At 32.0% G+C, this 19,985-nt stretch overlaps 1 protein-coding gene across 1 annotated transcript; it reads right to left on the minus strand.

Moving 5' to 3' along the window:
- Nucleotides 1-627: 627 nt before the first annotated feature.
- On the minus strand, nucleotides 628-18,534 carry LOC143913923 (uncharacterized). The gene is made up of 7 exons (XM_077433982.1): nucleotides 18,211-18,534; nucleotides 5,419-5,599; nucleotides 5,247-5,335; nucleotides 5,025-5,158; nucleotides 4,145-4,384; nucleotides 1,332-2,882; nucleotides 628-1,212 (listed from the first exon to the last, which is right to left on the minus strand). Exons 2-7 carry the CDS (start codon nucleotides 5,487-5,489, stop codon nucleotides 1,051-1,053), a joined length of 2,247 nt encoding a protein of 748 aa, XP_077290108.1. The 5' UTR covers nucleotides 5,490-5,599; nucleotides 18,211-18,534; the 3' UTR covers nucleotides 628-1,050.
- Between the last annotated feature and the right edge of the window lie 1,451 nt (nucleotides 18,535-19,985).

Genomic DNA, 19,985 nt, shown 5'->3' on the forward strand with positions numbered 1-19,985 from the left:
ATATCTCGAGTTTATTAAATTTTTTGTTAAATAATAAAGAACTATTTACTTATGCATATTTTTAAATGATTGTTATTATTTTTATTTGTAGATGAATATTAACTGTTAATTTTATATTACAAATTGTACTTAAACTTTCGTTCTTTTTATTTGATTGTCCATTTTATATTCACAAGACGAACAGAACAATAATAGCGTTCTTCACTTATAGTGATTAGAAGACATAAGCCCTTTAGATAAGTGTGTATTTATATTCAAATTTAACTTGTGAAATTTTTGGGACCTTACTAGTTACATACATAGTTGAAAATGTTGTGATTTCAAAATTTCTTATGATAATCCTATATCAAATAACACTTTACATATATCTATTGTCATAAATTTGGCACTGTTGTGAGTGTATCATTATAATAGTTTTAGATACATCTTCTGTCACCATAAACTTGTTAAACTATACATAATATGTTTAAATGTGAAATTTTGTAGCAAATAAATTTTTGAATCAACAATTTTAATTTGTAATTTCATTCTCGTCTGTGAAATACCCAAACTTAATTTAAGTATGCAATAAATTGAATTTTGTTCACATATTGGATTATTCGGGACATTATTTATAGAAAAAGTATGCACTTCGATTTTAAATTTTATTTTCCTAGTAAAAATATTTTTAAAAAACATATTTAACAATACTTTACATGGTCCCAATGTTTCTCTATCACTAAAGCAGAAATAAGGCACTCGTTTTATATGTAGATTGAAGACAGTCCATTCTTGTAACAAAATAAATTGCAATATAATTTCACTATACGCATATTGGATCGATCAGACTGAATATGGAAATGACTATGTATACAGTATACAGATCTCTGAAAATATTTCAGATTATTGTTCATTCGCTGAACCGTATTGCGAATAGATCGGTGATTCAAGAGCAACTATATCCATCTTAGATGAGTCACCGAACATGTTAAGACAAGTCAGAATCGGATATTTTGATTACACCTTGTATACCGTGCACTTGTATATGTATCTACACTTTTCAGGCCGTTTTTATAGACAGCTGTTTCCCCAGCATCCGCACCAGGGGATATTATCGTCTGTTCGTGTGGCCGACATTTTTCTAGATTTGTTTGTAGCCAGGCTGAAACCTGAATGACCCGATGAAGAAAGACTGTTGGTTCTTTCTCTTTCTGAATGCGACGTTGTTATCTCCTGAAACAAAATGACAATTTTCATTACGATTTCATAGTTGATTGATAAATTCTTAAAATAAAACTCAATTGCTTTTCGATTTTCGTTTGCTTTGCTAACTGTTTGCGATTGGCTCGTACCTGATAACTATCATTTTTAAAATAATTTCTTACGGGACTACAACTCTTTTTAACACGTTCACATGTTCTTCCTCCTTGTTTTTTGTGAGCGGAGCATTTGTCACATTGATGTCCATTGTGATTATCATAGTTTAAGGGGCATTGTTTGTTTTTAAAGGAATCGTGACGCGACATTTGTCTTAACTTTTTATGCTTCTTACAAATAAACGTTGGACTTGAATCCTTTAATTTAGTGTTATCATGGGATTCTACCGATGACGACTGTTCTATCAATCTATCCGAATCACTTTTGTTTTTGTTTTCTTCGATGTTTTTTATATCATCAGAAGTTTCAGTGGATTCTGCAATTTTTTTCTCGTTTAATTTCTTATTTTTCCTCTTGAAGTGAATAGAAAATCTTTTCTTCTTTCTTATGATTGGACTCTTCGATATCGAATTTCTGGCATTGGTTTCATTTTTATCTGATGATTCGCTGAAGCTATCCAATTTAACTTTTGGTAGAACTCCGTTTGACTTGGTTCCTCCATCTATTGATTCTGAATCTGAATCTTTAATATTACTCATATTATTATTATTATTGGGTAATTCAGCTACAATATCGTCTTCTTTTTCACTATCTTCCGGTGGAATGTACTTGATTTCATTCTCTAGTTTTCTGATGTGTAAACGTTTCAGATTTTTTGGAAGCTTTTGAACTGTAGCATAAATCGGTTCATCGCTTAATGGCTCCACGGGCGCTGAATGAGATCTTCCAAATTTATTTTCCTTAGATTTCTTTTTTCTACCAAACATCATAACAGTGTTTACTTCTGTTGTTGTATGTGTAGTTTGTGTTATATCGTGACTCTTTGTTTCTTCACACCTTAACATAGGACTTTGATTTTCATCTTTTACATTATTCAACACTGATTTAGGGTAGTCATAATTCAATTCAATGTTTTTTTCTGTAATAAACGAAGGTTTATCGATAGCCTCTGCATTTGAACTTACAATGATTATATCTGGATTCGACAAATCTTTATTAGAACTAGTATTACAGTTACAATTAATCGTACTGATGATGTTTGTGTTTTGAACGGTCATTTGCTGTATGATTTTTTTAGTATTGCATACAAAGTATGAATCCTTGGAGCAATCAGGTCCAAAATCATTTAACAAATCTTCTATATTGCCACCATTTTGGATTTCATTACCAGTTGAAGGCGTGTTTAAATTTTCTACATTGCGGATGTTTTCGAAGTCGACATTTGGTACGATTTGATATGATTCATGAGAATCGTGAAGGTTTGACTGAGGTGGTATGATGAAACCAATCGGAGGCGATACGGTGAATCCTTGGAAATGTTCAAAAGCATTGTTATTATTGTTTATGAGTATGTCCAGTCCTGTTTTGGGATATATGTCTGATGCTGTCAGTTGAATGTTTTGGGAATCTGGAAGATGAGATGCCATCGGCACCGTAACGACTGCCGTGTAATAATCTTGCACCGGTGCTGGATTATCGGCATTGATAATGCATGGTGGAATTTGACAATTACAAGCTTGAAGATTCTGAAACAAATAAAAAAGTATGTGAAGCCCAAAATGTCTATTATAAAAAAAAATTGATGTTTTAAATTTAAGTGGTATACAAATAAAATTCACCTTGGATCGTTCACATATTTTTTTTCCTTTGTTATTCATTTTCAATATACGATAGAGCGAAATCAAAACAAATTCACATGCATGCGTTTATTTTGCAATTTTTTGTTTAAAACACACGGGGGTTGGAGACTTATTAAGTCAAACACGTATTAAGTCAATCTTCAAACTTGCGTTCAATGTTAAAGCATTTTAAAGGCAATTAATGGGTGAAACGACGAGAAAGACGAAACCACACACTCTCCAACCAAGATTTTCCGTTATACTAAAATTATTGAGCTGTTTTAAGGCCCAAGCTTGAAACGGTGCCAACATTTTAATTCCTGTGGCTCGCACTTACACTACGGTTGTTCTCTTACATTACTGGTCTATTTGTGTAATATTAATCATGTATAAAAATTTTAAAATCGACGTATAATAAAAAAAATCTTCATGTATTTGTTATATGTACACACACGTACATTTAAAAATAATTAATGAATAATTTTTTAAATATATTTTATATTAAAAAGTTCTACGTTTAATTGATTAATGCATACATAATGGACAAATGAAAAGGCGCTTTCTTACATAGTTTCTAATGTATAAAAAAAATAAAAATAGTTAAAAATATGACTTCATTATTTTAAAATTCATTCGATAATAAATTCTTTATTTTATAATGTTAGAAATTTGAAAAATTCACGATTTGGACAAATACAACTAAATTGGTTTTCTTTTGTTTTCATTTGAATTTGAAAATAGGGGAAAGATTTTTATGAAACCTCAAAATCTAATTATTTCATTGATATTTTTTATAGAAGTTTAAAAAACTTTTTCTAATTTTTTTTTATAAATACATACATTGAATCGCTACAAACTAGCATTAGAATAACTTCATTCTCCTTTTACTTAATTCACAGTCTTTTTATTTTCTTATTTTAAGCATTGTGGCGCATTGAAGATTATCTGTAATGCTGCAATGGTCCGAACTTAAAAATAATTTGATAGATACAAGCTTAAAAAACATAGGTAGCGTTTGATTTCCCATTTTATATTACAGAAAATACAAAAAAATAGACACTTATCTGATTCATACAAATACTTTGATTCATGCTTGTTCGAACGCACTAAAAGTCTCACTACATAATATGTATATGTATTTTAAAGCACACTCGGAAAAATGTTTTTACCTGCTGCTGTGTATAGGGGACTCGCAGTATGGACTCTTCAGGAACTGCACTCAGCTTTCCGCAAGTTGACACTCCGCACCCAGCCATACTGCAAGACCCCTCACTTTCGTCTTTACAACAAACAGTTTCTACTACTTTGTCGTCTCTACAACACTTTTTCTTAACATCACTAGCGGCGTTTACGTTGTTTTGGGTATTACAACATTCCGATTCGCAATCGCTGCAACAACTGCCCGAGCCCTGTTGAATAATTAATACTTCTATTCATCGTCAAACCATACTTAGATAGAAACACTCCATGCTCACTTGGATTCTTACAAAATAATTAGTAAGCATATCATTATTTTTATGTGTATGATATATTTTATCGTACATATAATACATGGATATACATAGTTGATTGATCACATGATATAAAAGTATTCTGGCATTGATGAGTGATATATAAAGTGACTAGTTTAGATGAGATAATTAATGAATCACCTGTATGTTGGTTTAAATACATGTAAGAATTCGTTGTGAATCATTCCATCACTTAAGATCTACATCCATCACCAAGTCTGATAATAATTTTTTTTCTTTTACCGCATTTAACATTTACAACAATGTGTCCGTTTCATGACATAAATAATAGCTTCTACATATTAAAATACTGAAGATATAGTCAATAAATTTGAATAAACTGCAATTTGCGATTCACTCGGAATTTATAAAGGTATTCGACGTAAGGTATGAAAACGTGAGCATTCAACGAAATTGCTTAAAATATAAATCAAAAGAGTTATACCAAGACCAGTTTGTGATGTCAATAAATTGTGTAAGTCTTTAAAAGCTCATTATAATGGATTTGTGTATTGTTAAAAATTTGAATGTGTGTAACCTCGGCATCAGAATTATCCTGTTGATGACGGGCTTTCAGCAATCGTTCCAGCCTATCGTATTCACCCCGAAGAGCTCCAACTTCTCGTCTCAATTGCTCATTCTCTCTCTTCAATTTCTTTATGTCTGATTGTCCTGTATAAATAAATAAACAATAGGTATTGAAATTCTATCACAATTATAATTTATTTTGTAATTATTAAAATATTTTTACAAACATAACCTCTTTCCACTTCGGCATTAATATTAATTGTTCTTAAACGTAGTTCTTCATTTTCATACAACATTCCACGCGAAGATTTTCTATCCAATCTGTAAAATGAATAACCATATTATATAAAAAAAAAAATTAGTTGACACATATACGTATAATTAAATGAACTATTTATACAAACCGTCTGTTAGGTTTAACGTTGGCATCCTTCCGACGGGTTCTCAACATACTACCACCTGACATCCCCGACATTTTGGCTGAAATTTTGCTATTCGAACACTCACCAAAAAATCGATTTAACCCAATTAGTGCGGCAACTCCAACAGTTATAAAATTAGAGTATGTTGCGGAAAATTTGACATCTGAAAAAAAAAATTCTAGTTAATATTTTATAAGAAACATGATCTTAAAATACAGAGAAGTAACTGAGGCTATTTTTGCGATGCCGAGAAGCACTCAATACCGGAAATGCCGGACTGTTCAAGTTTAAAATTGCAAAGCTACTGTAATGCATGTAGTGCAATGTGAACTGAAATGTATCGACCGTTAGATGAGTGTCAACAAACGCTGATGCTTTGAATTGAAGTGACACAGCACTTGGTTCAAAAAGTACAAAATAAAAAAGAATAATGAATTATATTATGAAAAAGGTTTTGATTTGTGAATGTATTTATTTTATTACATTAAAATATGCAATTTTTCGAACAAAAATGTGTATTTAAAAAAATATTACAATCTATGTATACGTAACAATTCATTTTTTAAAGCTTCTACTACGAAATAATAAAGAGAACCCTTAAAATGACTTTTTTATTATATTTTTACTTAAAGAATTTCGAACTTTTAAACACGGTTCAAAACTTTTCCGAAAATTTGAAAAAACCCTCTTTATATAAATAATAATAAAAAATTCATATAAAGTTCTAAAGTTGAGAGTTTTGTCCTTGAGATGTTTTCGCACAATTTTACCAAACAACACGGCGACAAGGCCCCCGTCTAAAATTCATTCGTTCAAATTCAGTTCAATCGAAGCATATTTGATTATAAATCTCGAATGAGATGTCACGACGGCTTTCGGCGAATTCACTAATTTTGTTTGCCTTCAAATTTACGAGCGTTTTGTTCCAAATTTTCTTTTAAGGCGGCTTAATTTGAATGAAAAGCTGACACAAAAGAGCTTAATTGAACCTTACGACCTAAAAAAGAAATTCGAGCTTCCACCTAAGTCTCAAATTATGACCTTCCTTTATTATGTTATTACGCTTCAAAGCTAAATTTGATAATTATTTAGTGTAACTGTGTAAGTGGGTAGAGAACGGCAATGCTCAGAGCTAACCGAGTTATGATAATCTAATTAGAAATAAGCTTCGCTTGAACAATGTCTTATATTCACAGTCTTGCATTAAAACTGGGTGTAAATATAATTCTAATCATCACGCTTTCAACATAAAAATGAATAAAGATATTCCACTCAATTTGAGTATAATTTTTCTTTTTACATTTTTGAAAACTAATATACATATAATATGTATGCATGTACATATGAATATTATTTTTACAGTTATATAATTAGTAAAAATACTAGTTATATTGTTAAGCATGTTTATTTATATTATAACTAGTTGAACCCCGGCATGCGTTGCAATGCAATAATAACGCATGCAATTCCCGTTCCCGTTCCCGTTCTCGTTCCCGTTCCTGTTCTCATTCTCATTCTCTTTCCCGTTCCCATTTGTCGGAAAAACGCAGGCAGCGAACACATTTGAAATTATTGCGTTGCAATGACACTCATTCCCGTTTTTCCCGTTTCCGTTCCCGTTTTTTTTTCACAGTAATCTTCCTGGACATGCATACAACAAATACTGAAAGTTCCATCGTAAACGGTTCAGTGGTTTAGTAGCCTATTCGAGACACACACACAGACATTCATTTTTATACATATATGTACATACATACATACATACGTATATACATTTTCCGAGGTTAATAAATTTTAACCAACTTTTATCAAAAAAACACAAAGAAATTGTTATGATTTAACTGCCCAACTAAAGATAATTTACTTTAGATCGCATATTCTAAATAGTCTTTAAATTAATATTTGATTAAGATTTTTCTTCTATTATTCATAATACATTAAACATATTATATATTCATATATATATATATATATATATATATATATATATATATATATATATATATATATATATATATATATATATATATATATATACATATATTTTTATTTATTATACCGCAGTGGCATTACATAGCGATACAATGCCCCATTGTAGCCTAACATATTAGTTACATATTTATTTATTTTACAGGTGTGAACCCATATATTTTACGTTAAACACGATATATATGGTCAAACATGGCACAGAAGTTTTATATAAGGCAAAAACAAACATCAATTAACATCTATGGTCAAATTTGCAGCATTTTATTACAAATTAGCGAAATTTGAGATGCGGTAAATTCAAAATCTGCAAGAAAATGTGTAAAAGTCGCCAATTTTTTGGAACCGTTTCAATGAAAATCAGATAAATTGGCAAACTATGATAGGAAACGATCGACTTGGAGTCACGTATCCAAGGTGGGTTTGAACCCGTGACCAATTTGTTCGAAAGCATTATATGCTAACCGCTAGTCTATGCTATGTACACATGTACATATGTATATTAAACAAGAGAAATATTGTAAATATCAACAACAAAAAAATGTGTAAAAATACAACGATCACTGGACCGGTGACTATTACAATACATAGATCTAAAAGTTTTGTGAATATATGTATGTACTTTAATGGACAACATATTATAGTTATTAAAAATTAAAATCAAAATTGATTGCACACGTTACGCTACGCTTATACTCAACTTATGCCACTGATTGCATTTGTCATATATTCAGCGCATTGCTGTGACATTCACTGAAAGATTAATTCAGTGTAAACCAAACGTTAAGATAGGTTTGTTGCATTACTGACACAATTGAACTGATAGCGTTAACTGCAAACTTTTAGGGAAAATGTTTCGAAAATGTCACGCGCAGTTATCCCGGAAAATTGAGACACTTTTCACACGAAAATTCGGAAAAACTTCATAACAACAATAGCTCCACAGACGTGCAATGTTCGTGCCGATTGGAATGATTTTGGAACGATACAAGAATATTAAGCTGTTCAAGGTGAGAATTCTATACACGTTTAACAAATAGCATAGGATATATCAATTGGATTGAGTTGGTACAATAAGTGGAATTTATTTGTATTTTAGTCGTAGATATATGTATGTATGTGATTTTAAAAGCACAAAAACTGTGTTTGACAGTTTCGAAACTGAAGACACAAAAAAAAAGTTTGCCGCCAAATTGAAAAGATTTAACTTTGACGGCCGTAACGTAAACAAAATGAACGATGAAATCGTTTACAAATACAATGGAAATAAAAATAAAATAAAATTGAAAAGATTGAACCCAATGAGGTGTCCGAGGTTTCCCGCGCTTACTCAATTGTCCAAAAATATCACGCGTAGGTTGGGAAATATTTAATTCCCTGCGATGCGGCCCCCGAGTTTACAAACACTGTGAATCGCTTCGATGCCGACCTTCTAATTTTCGATTAATTCATTCGAATTTTCCTTTGAAAATGTTACGAATGGCGACTCATTGAATTCTGTTTCGACAAAGTGTAATGTTTCTGTTTATTTACGAACCTTTTGAACCGGTATATGAAAGAAAATTTAATCTTAACGAACGTACGACTTTTTTATTTTTAATAAAATATTTATAAAATTCACTTTGAATTTTATTTGAAGAAGCGTCAAACAAACTACACATGTAAAAAAGCAGGGCTGTGCATTCGGTTCAAAAATTTTACTGACTCCGACTCCGACTCCAAACACAGACTGGGCCTTGAACGATTTCAATAAAATCGACCGTTTTTGCCAACGTATAAAAAAAACAATAATAATAATAATAATAGCGATTTTCAAAACAATAAAATTTAAAGGAATTAAAAGATCACTAAAAATTGACATGTAGCTCAATTTATTAAATTATTGGAAATTAAATACTAGGTATAAATAAAAATTAAGTACGTTAATAGTATATGTGTGTAAATTTCATACACAAATAAATCAGTTTTGGCCACAATACATCAAAATACACGTAATTCATTGATTTAATTTAAAATGTAATTTAAATTCATGATTTTTATAAGGGAATTATTAAATTTAAATCTATTAGTGGATTTCTTTCAATAAAATTGGAGACTAGTTGACACATACCGTAATACTATTAATTAAAGGAAATAATAAAAAACTGAGTCGGAGTCGGTGGATTTATTACGACTTCGACTCCGACACCACTTGAATTGCTCCGACTCCACGATTTTGACTCTTGACTCCACAGCCCTGTAAAAAAGCAACAACAAAAAAAGATGTTCGTCAAAAAAAAAATGCTTTTACGATGAAAGAAAAACTTAAAAATTGTTATAAAAGCGATGGAAATCAAAAAGCCCGCAATATCCTACCGCATACTTTTGATCGTATACCTACAATTTATTGTCTACATATCCCATCGATTCAATAAAAAAAAAGCGCTTTGATATAAAAGTGCTTATTCGTATCGGCGTATTTATACTGAAAATATTCATATATCGGAGTATTTAAACGAAAATAGCATTTTAATGTTGTATTTGTTTTTCATTAATGTCTCATCGCAAAGCTTTTCTTTATTTACATTTTGAACCATTGACGTAGTGGGTGAGCAATGGAAATGTGTTTTGTTTACAACGCTATCCATCACTTTAATGTAAACTCGTAGTTGCACTATATTGTTGTCAATGAAGACTATTTACACAACTTCATAGAGAAATGAGTCAACAAACTTAATAGACGACAGGAAATTGAATTCCATAAAGACCCGCAGAATATAAATAAGCAAGAGCATGATAATGATATCAGATACAATCAATCTAATACCAGTTTAGTACATATTTATAATACATATATTAGAAATTGGACGGTTTGCTTGTTTGTCTAAATTTGTATAAAATGAATACTCTATGATGTGACGAACAGTTAAAATAATAATTAACTAAGCATTAATAATTATAATGTTTTATGATTATAATCAGTGGCGTAGCGCGAATTAGAGGCGCCCTGTCCTATTCACATATTATTTCCTTACAGTAAAAAAACTTTGTTTTATTGTTTTAAAATTAAAAAATATATACAAGAATAAGAAAGAGAGTATATATAGTGGCGGCTATATGTACATAAAATAAAAAGAGATGCAAATACATACATATGTAGGTAGAAAAAGTGAAACTAATAAAATTCACAAAGAAATTACATAACAAGTTTAAAAAATTCGGGTGTGTCCAACCCATGACTTTATCTATGTATTTGAGGAATATAAGAACGTTACAAAACAAAATTCCAGTCAACTTAAATATTTCAAAAAAAATTATGTCGATAAAAATTTCAGTAACGGATACTAAGTTTCAGTTCGATAAGACTAACGGTGTTCAAAAAATCCCCAAAATACACAGACACACACACACACATTTTTTCTAGATCATGAAAACGTGATCAGTAATCGATTCTGAGTTCGAATCGGTCAAAATCTCGAGTTAGAATTTTCGCATGCTCACAAAACTTCATCTATTGTTACTACGTACGTAGATATAGTAAAAATAGTGAAAAAGGCGCCTCCCAAGTCTTGGCGCCCTCCCCTATTGCGGGTCTGCAGGCGCGGTCGCTACGCCACTGTTAATAGAATGTTTCAATAGAATTCTAAAAAATTAAGTTTCAATTTAGTGGGCTGTTATTGAAAAGTGTCGAATTTATTTATGTGATTTATCTACCTAGTAACGGTTCATTTAAATCATCCAATACTGCACATCAACAGCTCGGCACAACACTGCACGGAAAATACTAGTTTTATACATGGTATACAGCATCGCCCTTTTTCAGCACGTTCATACTTATTTTGGACGAATGCCAGGCAAAATCGGCTTACATATACATACATTACAGAACGCGACGATACGGCGAAATATAGCTTGCGTGGTATCATCGAGTCAATATTATCACAATATGACGTTTCCGAAAATATTTATTTGTATATGGCAACACTTTTGATAGGACGGGTGCACTCATCAGTCATCACTAGTTGACGTCACGTCGTGTGTGAATATTTCCACAATGGCTAAAGAAAACCGGATTATGCTTTTTAAGTTTAGGTGAATTGTACTCCTGTATAATATGAATAGATCGTGTCGGTTGTTGCTGTCTCGATACGTCACATACACATTACGGAACTAGGGGTGCGAATAAACTGCCCAAAAGAAAAAGCCGATTTTCGGTTTTTTTTACAAATAAAAATCCGATTGACCCACTTTCACCGATTTCAGAAAATTAAGATTTTTTTAAAGTTTTAAATTTTTATATCGAAAAAAATTATAAATATACATATTATATTATATTAAATTATTTTATATATTATTTAATATTATGCAAAAAAATAATTGCTTATAAATTAAATTGGGTTATAAACATTATTAATTTTTATAAGATCATTATTACTGTATTATTATTTGTATTATATATCACAGCCATAAAATGGTAGATTCTGAATACGCACAAATATGTAACACTGGGCAACAAAAAAAAATTACCAGAGCGGAGACTAAACAATCTTTACTAAGTTTGACCCACTGAAATCGAATATGATAGTGATTTTTGTTTGGTTATTGATCGTTTATGAGATAGGAGCGTTTGAAAAAATGCGCGATTTTTACTGTTTTTTGGCTTTTGCGGTCTTTAACTTAAAATCTGATATTGCTGTGCTCAAAGTGAGTATTGGAATCAATACTCATTTCCTACTGGTTGTGATATTTCATTGCTTAAAAAAATTAATTAAAGAAAAACTTAAAAAGTCGGTGGATCGAGCCAAAAAAGCCGGTTTCGGTGTTTTGAAAAATGGTCAAAAAACCAGATTTTCAGCTTAGATTTAAACCGGCTTGGAAGCCCTATTACGTAACATATAAGAATATTTTTCGTACGTGCAGTTGCCGGCTTGAAATGTCCTTGTATAAACGAACCTTAAAGGTTGGAATTTCAACGATGGATTAATAGAAAATATCCATCAACTTCAGGCTTATGTAAGCCGATTAAGATACAGACTACATTTCCATTGAACTTTCCTATTCAAATTGAATCCTAACAATATCCTTAAAAAATATACAGTGAATTCCGTATCAAAGGTTCGATATTTCAGCACATCGAATGAACAAAACCCGAAGCAAAATATTTTCTCACAGCTTTTTACTTTTATATCGCCAAAATGTTTTCCGTCTGTTTTAGCATATTTATTGGAATGTTACCGACGGGGGCGTTAGCTTGCCAAAATTATTTCAACACGGCAATTTCAGTCAGAGTTTTATCGGTCGGAACTCTTCCCAATCACTCCGGACCCGCCATCATCCTCTCCAGGGCGGGTGGATCACCATAAAACATCCGAGTCGAACCGAAACCGACGACGTGTTGATGAGCCCCACTGAGATATCGTCTGGTAGTCCCACAATAGACCGGCAGTTGACACGAAAAAACGAGGAAAAGGACATCAACCGAACGACGACACCGTATTTCAAGTTAACGACACAGCCGACGCGATTGTTATCCGACCATTCGAGTGGAATCGAACCGTAACGATGTCATATTTTATTAAATCAAGACTATTGTAGATGTTTTCCTGCGAACTTGAGACGAGCTGCTCCATTGCGAGTACGATGAAAAGGTCTAAGGTGCGCGCACAAAAGGAATAATAAGAGGCTAGTAAAAAGATGGCGATAGACGGGAAAACTCTCAATGGAGACATTATTAGACAGAAATATATTTGCCCATACATACCTATGTACTTAGATAAAATCAGTTATATTAGAATAAATACACGAAAAAATTTTCACGATCTGTAAATGCTGTGATTGACATTTATTAGATTGAACATAAAACAAGAAGAAAAAAAAAAAAAAAAAAAAAAAAAAATATATATATATATATATATATATATATATATATATATATATATATATATATTGTGAAGTAGATTAAATATAATTAATGACCTAAAATATATCTTAAAGAGACTAAAAATTTATTAGTAAATAATGTTGTAATATCAAGTATCAATTACTACAAAGTTTTATTGATCATGGATCCTTTTTCCGGTTGTGTTGCAGTGTGTTAATTTTGATATTAATTTAATAACACTGAGCAACAAAAAAAATATTAATATCATATCCGCCACGAACGGACGAACAGACGAACGGCTTAGCCTTTTACACATATATTACTAGTGGCCTGTGTGCACATACTTGTGCAATCGGTAAAATATCGCAATTCAGATCAAAGGAAGCCGCCATTTGATCGGCTGACATAAACAAAAGAATAAATTAAAAATACGATTTATTTTTCAAAAAAATTAATGAAATTTGAAATATTATAAATATGATCGAAGTAACATGCGCAAAGCCCACATTATGCCGCGTCTATTTCCACGATATACGATTCCAAGGGGAGAAAGAGAGATGGAGCATGTTAACGGACATTCACACGCACTTTACACGCACGCACGCAATATACATATGTACAATTATTATATACGACTAGTGGTTCCATCCTGCTTCGCCCGGTATTGATCATATTCATTTGTTATTTTATCAAATTTATTTGATTATTTAACGACAGACAATCAGAAACGAATTACACACACGACGAACGGTTTTTGCTTTATATGTATGTAACATAAGTCGTAACCAGTTACATTTTCAGGGTTGGTTTTATTCATTTAAGATTAGATTGTTAGTGTTGGTATTATTTAAGGTTTAGGTTAGGTTAGGTTAAGTAAGAGTTGGCACTATTCATTTAAGATTGGGTTAAATGTATAGAGTTAAACGTTGTAAATTCATTTTTTTATACATTTTTGCTGCTTGAATTGGTGAAAATATATTTTCACTTGAAATACATATGCTTTCACTGTAACATATACGTTTATAGGTACATATATACATAAGATATATGATTTCCTTAAGAAATGCGCTAAAGATTTATTCCATCCCGTTTAAAATATATTCCATGTATAAAATATATTAGATGTTAAATTGATGAATAGACATTGTCGGCTCGTAAATACGTTTTCAGGAATGTTAATAAGAAAGTCAAGCTAACTTCCCTCCACCCCCAAGCGTCGGATGGAAAGCCTAAAATAGAAACGTCACAGTTGGTCCGTTGTTAATACGTTAACCCTTTGAAGTCCGCGCGCACGATCCTATGTCGATACTGAAGGGTTAACGACGTGCTCTGGACGTCGACATAAAACGCTTCTATCTAATTTTCCGGCCGTAAAAACCCCACCGCGGCCTTGTAGGTGTTTACTTTCGGGACCGCGCTGGGCCGTCACCCGCTAATCTCCATTTAATTTGACGTTTGACGGATCGTCGACCGTGCGAAATAAATTTATATTTATATATTTAGAAAACGTGATTAATTTTTAAAATTTTCCAATGTGACCCGTCGTTCACGGACGCCGATTCGATACGTATTGAGTTATTATAATTGGCGTTTGACAGACGGCCATTTTTAGATTGCCGTTTGATCATGCGCCACTTAATGGACGCTCTCAGTGTCTGGCTGAAATTTTAATAATGGTTCAAACCGCCTGCCAATCGTTAAGGGATAGATTTGATAGACATTGCACTGCAGCTGTGCTATCTCTCGTTTCGACCGTATATTTACGACTAGACAATTTCACCAAACATCGTTAATCAAAATACGGAAAATTGACTGTTGATATATGTAAATCATTAGATTTTTTTTTTGTGTAATTATAAAAGTGTCAGTTATATGTATAACACATAAAGTAAACACATTTTCTACAAGTTCAAAAAGGTTACATGCAATAATTGCGATGTTAACACAGGAAAGTTGTCTTGCTACGTATGTATTTGATATTTGTCGGAAGCTTCTTTGCTTTGTCTTTGCATGTCAAAGCATGTCTTTGAGATTATTTTTGAAGTTTGAATTGAGGTTGTTTTAGATGTTCCTTTGGAGGTTCGTCTTTGAAATTTTTGCGCTGCTGTCTATTTGCCGATCGACCGAACAATTCTTGCCGATTACACGTAATCGGCAAAGAATTCGCGGAATCCGTAAATTCGGCAACGGGCTTGCATTTTTCACTTGTTTGGCAATTTTTTGCCTGTTACACCTGTTAAGTAATTTCTTTACGCAATTTTGTTAGGCAATTTTGCTAGGAAATTTTGTTAGGCAATTTTGTTAGGCAATTTTTTTAGGCAATTTTGTTAGGCAATTTCGCGGATTCGGCGTAGGACATATGTACATACATATTTGTATACATAATCATTATCACATTGCAGTTATAATAAGAATTAATCAGCATATGTTGTTATTTGCCTAATGATAATAACGCAGAGAAAAAAAAATTACCAGAGCGGAAACTTATCAATCTTTACTAAGTTTTAACCTTCTGAATTTGAATTTGACCTTCTGAATGATTTTCGTTGGTTTAATCCCGTTTAAGTGACATCAACGTCTTTCATTCAAATTTTAGTATTGAAATCAATAGTCAGATATTTTCTATTGATCGTTATTTTTTATTAACTTCAAATATGTAGTTTTAAATAATTATCTAACGAATTTTAAAATTCAAAAATATACTTTTTTTCCTTTTATTATGAGCTAATATCGCTAAGTGTTCGCTTAAACGTTTTTATAAGACAGGGTTTCTTACGTCAATATTTCTTTTTTATCAAAACGTACTAATTTGAGATGTAAATGATTTATCAAAAAAATACTTAAACATTAAGATTTTTAAATACAAAATGTTTAGATTTTTTCATGTAAAATATTAATAGTATAAAAATATTTTTCATCCCATTCTACCTATACATCGATCTACCGGAAAATTCTCATACTTCTGTTGACCTCCGAATATGTACATATGTATGTATGTATAAGCGACTTGGTAGTTAATATCGAACTTACATATTATCAATGAACGAATTGTTAACGAAGCGTAAAACGACAACGTAAATCTTTTAGCCCATCGTCTCACGAACGCTAACGATTAAACATTAAAATTTTGAAGGAAAATGACTTCACGGTCAGTTTGCTTGATGGGACGTTTTTCGAGGTGTCCAACGGCAATTTCTCAAAATAATATAATGTCACCCGTCTAAATTAGCCGGGAACGTTAGTTGGGCCATTTGGGCCAATGGGTCGAGTTGCATAAGTTGCTGCTGGGTGATTTGCACCAAATTAATTTTTATCGCATAATCGGCCTTCGTTTCGAGGCACGTTTCACGACAAAAATGAAAATCGTTAAATGTAATAGTCGTCGCACACAATATATGTATATATATATATATATATATATATATATATATATATATATATATATATATATATATATATATATATATATACACACTATGTACTTTATCGTTACCAAAGACGTCGACAAATGGCGGCCGTTCTTTATTTTCTTTGCGCCGGAATATATTGACGAAACGAGTTAACGCCATCGCAAACTTTGCGAAAAGCTCTCTCGTAAAAGCAGCTCTTTATCGCCGCAACTTGTGATTTGCTTAAACTGTGAAATTCGCGCCGAAGATAAACCGGCAATAAAATCGTTTGGCGATTAAGAATATCGGAAAACTTTTTCTTGGCAACCTCATTTACGAAAATATAATCGTTATTATTCCATTGAAGAATTTGATGTTGATAAATTGGAGGAAAAAATAAAATTGAACCAAAGTTTGACGACGGACGGAAACCGCGCTGATGTTGGAACGATTAAAACATGCTAAAAAAAATACAAACCGTATTCGCGATATAATTTTACGGCACAAAGTGTTTATACGACAGCTACGAAACTCGGTGTAAGACATGTGTTTTTCGCTCGTATGTTTGTTCTCGCAACTTTTTTAGAACGGTATATCTTAATTCCGTTGAAATCAAATCGAGAAACCACCGAAAAGTTGTACTAAATAATTTATTTCACAACAAAAAAATCTCAAATTTTAATTCGAAATACATAGTGTTCGACTAGAGGTATAGGTATTTTCGAGCGTGGAAAGGATTAATTCCGGGGGCGAACAATGCGAAGAAATTCGATCTGATAAACAAGGGTTCGAATTAAGCGAAACTTTATACACTATTAGGTTTAATCGAATTGTGTCAAATAGAATAATGGAGGGATTTTCCGAGAAAGCCTCGTGATTCATTGGATACGTAGAGATTTTATTGGAAAAACAATCCGTAGAAAGACACTTTGTATACATTAGGATTCAATTTTCAATACGAATGATATAATAATTTAGTCCCAATTTCAATTCAATTCACTTCATACAATTATTCCAAATAGATATTTTTAAACTTACACTATAAACTCATTAAGAATTTTATTGAAAGGGAAATACTTTTTCTTGATATTATTTTAAAAGGTTTTTTGCGATAAACAGGAGATGATCGACGGCGAAAATTTACTATATTTAACAATATACTTAACTATATAATTAATGGACGCGTCAAAAATATACATAAATTCATTAGTTGTCACACATATTAATAACAGCAATTAACATTAATTATACAATCAACCGCGAAAATATATAAATAAAATATTACGTATTGCCCTTTTGCGTGACAACATTAATTCCAGATTAATAAATTGATAAAATAGGTAGGTGGATGTAATGTATTAAAATTTTTGGCGATAATTTCAACGGAACACGAGCCGAAACGCGCACATTGACGTTAGTTAGGTTGCAAAATTTGCATACTATTTTTAAACTTTTGACAGTTCGATCAGAGTTCACGCAAGAAAATTTAATAATAATAAAAACTAAAGTAAAAAAAAAGAAAAACCACTGTAAACTCACCGTTTGCAGGCACGACGAAATCAGCGTACGGATCGATACCGATCGATGCAATTTGTCGAGACGAAGATCTGGCGCGAGTTTTCCCCGCTCGCGCGTGATTCGCAAAAGTAAACAAAGCCGATTTTTCTTGTTTCAGGCGTGTGTCAAGTCGAATGACAACCGGTTGACGTTTGACACTTGAACGTGCTGGTCCGTCGGCGCCGATTCAAGTTATTCTGTCGGCGTTTTGACGGTTTGCTGTTTTGGTGAAGTCGCGTAACCTCATTCGTAGTCGAAGTGAAACTGAAAATAGTATCCGGCCGACGGCAACGTTCCCGAGACTCTGAGATCTCGGTTGATTGAAATTGATTTCCGATTCCCGAACGATATGCCACTATAGCCAATTAAAATTCTCTGTCATAGACGCCTGTCTACCAACAAAGGGTGGGTCATTTATGTGTATAGTGTGACGTGACGACATTATATTATAAGGGTTGATATTTTTCATTTTTATAAATCGCATATTTGATAAGATATGTACATATGGCATAACCATCATGACGATTGGTGGTCGTCTATTAATTGAGTAAGTCACCATACAAATTTTGTTAGAAATTACTAGTAGGAAAACTGAGCTTAGGGAGCTCTTGGTTTTTACATTTTATTCGGTTGATAATTGTTAGGGAATTATATAATGAACAATCAGAGCTTCGAACCGGAACTGAATCGAAAACCGAAGTAACCGTTATTTTTTGCTGGAATGAAAACCGGAACCGAACCGAAAAAAATATATCGATTTTTTCGGTTCAGCACACGTTAAAACACGAGCGTTAGCATAATTCAGTTAGTCATCGTAAGTGCAAACACCTCTTAAGTCTCTCAAAATTGCATTATGACATTTGAAAATTATTTATTAATATTTTTTTTATATTATCGAAAAAAAAAATTATATTTTTTTCAGTGCGACCCGCAAAACCTTTAAGGTTGGATAGCCCTAGTCATTGACGGAAACATCAAATCAACAAGCACATATGTATGTATACGAAATAAATGTGCGGTTGTTTTTCATTTGAAATATGTATGTGTCAAATTCAAGACGTAAAGAAATCTTTCACGATCGTTTGACGCATCTCGACATATTTCTCAGAGTTATAATACACCATTTTTTAAATTTAGGCAACACAATGCGGTGCAGCATAACCATTGGCTTCGGATCGTGGCACTGGGCTATCATACAAGTACCATAAAACGTTATAAGTCATGGTAGAAAATTTAAAAATTAATCATTCGGAGTTGAACCGAAAACCGAAGAAACCGTCATTTGAGAACGAGAACTGAAACTGAGCCGATATATATTTTTTTACTTGAATTGGAACGAAAAAAAAAACGGTTCGAAACCCTGTGAACAATGAATTGAATAAACTTGAAAAGATAAATAAGTTCTATAAGTCTTAACTTTAACGTACACATCAGAAATGTAATAATACAAATATATGTGATATGGGATAATTCCAGAACAAACTTGCTAATAAAATAAAAAAAAACTTTCTCTAAATCAACATAAAACTTCATTTCGTACCGAAATATGATACAAATTAAGCGTAAATAGATTTAGAAAAACTTTTCCTTCGTGGAATGATCGTCTTTTCTTCAGATAACTCTTTGGTAAAAGTTATAAAGTATTGATAAATAATTGTTTTACTAACTGACTTAATAAAATATAAAAAAAAAATATGTATAAAAATGTTTTATATAAATAAGTTATCATTATATACGATATTACATACATACAAATG

The sequence above is a fragment of the Arctopsyche grandis genome, chromosome 6 (assembly GCF_051622035.1).
Source record: "Arctopsyche grandis isolate Sample6627 chromosome 6, ASM5162203v2, whole genome shotgun sequence".
NCBI lineage: Eukaryota > Metazoa > Arthropoda > Insecta > Trichoptera > Hydropsychidae > Arctopsyche > Arctopsyche grandis.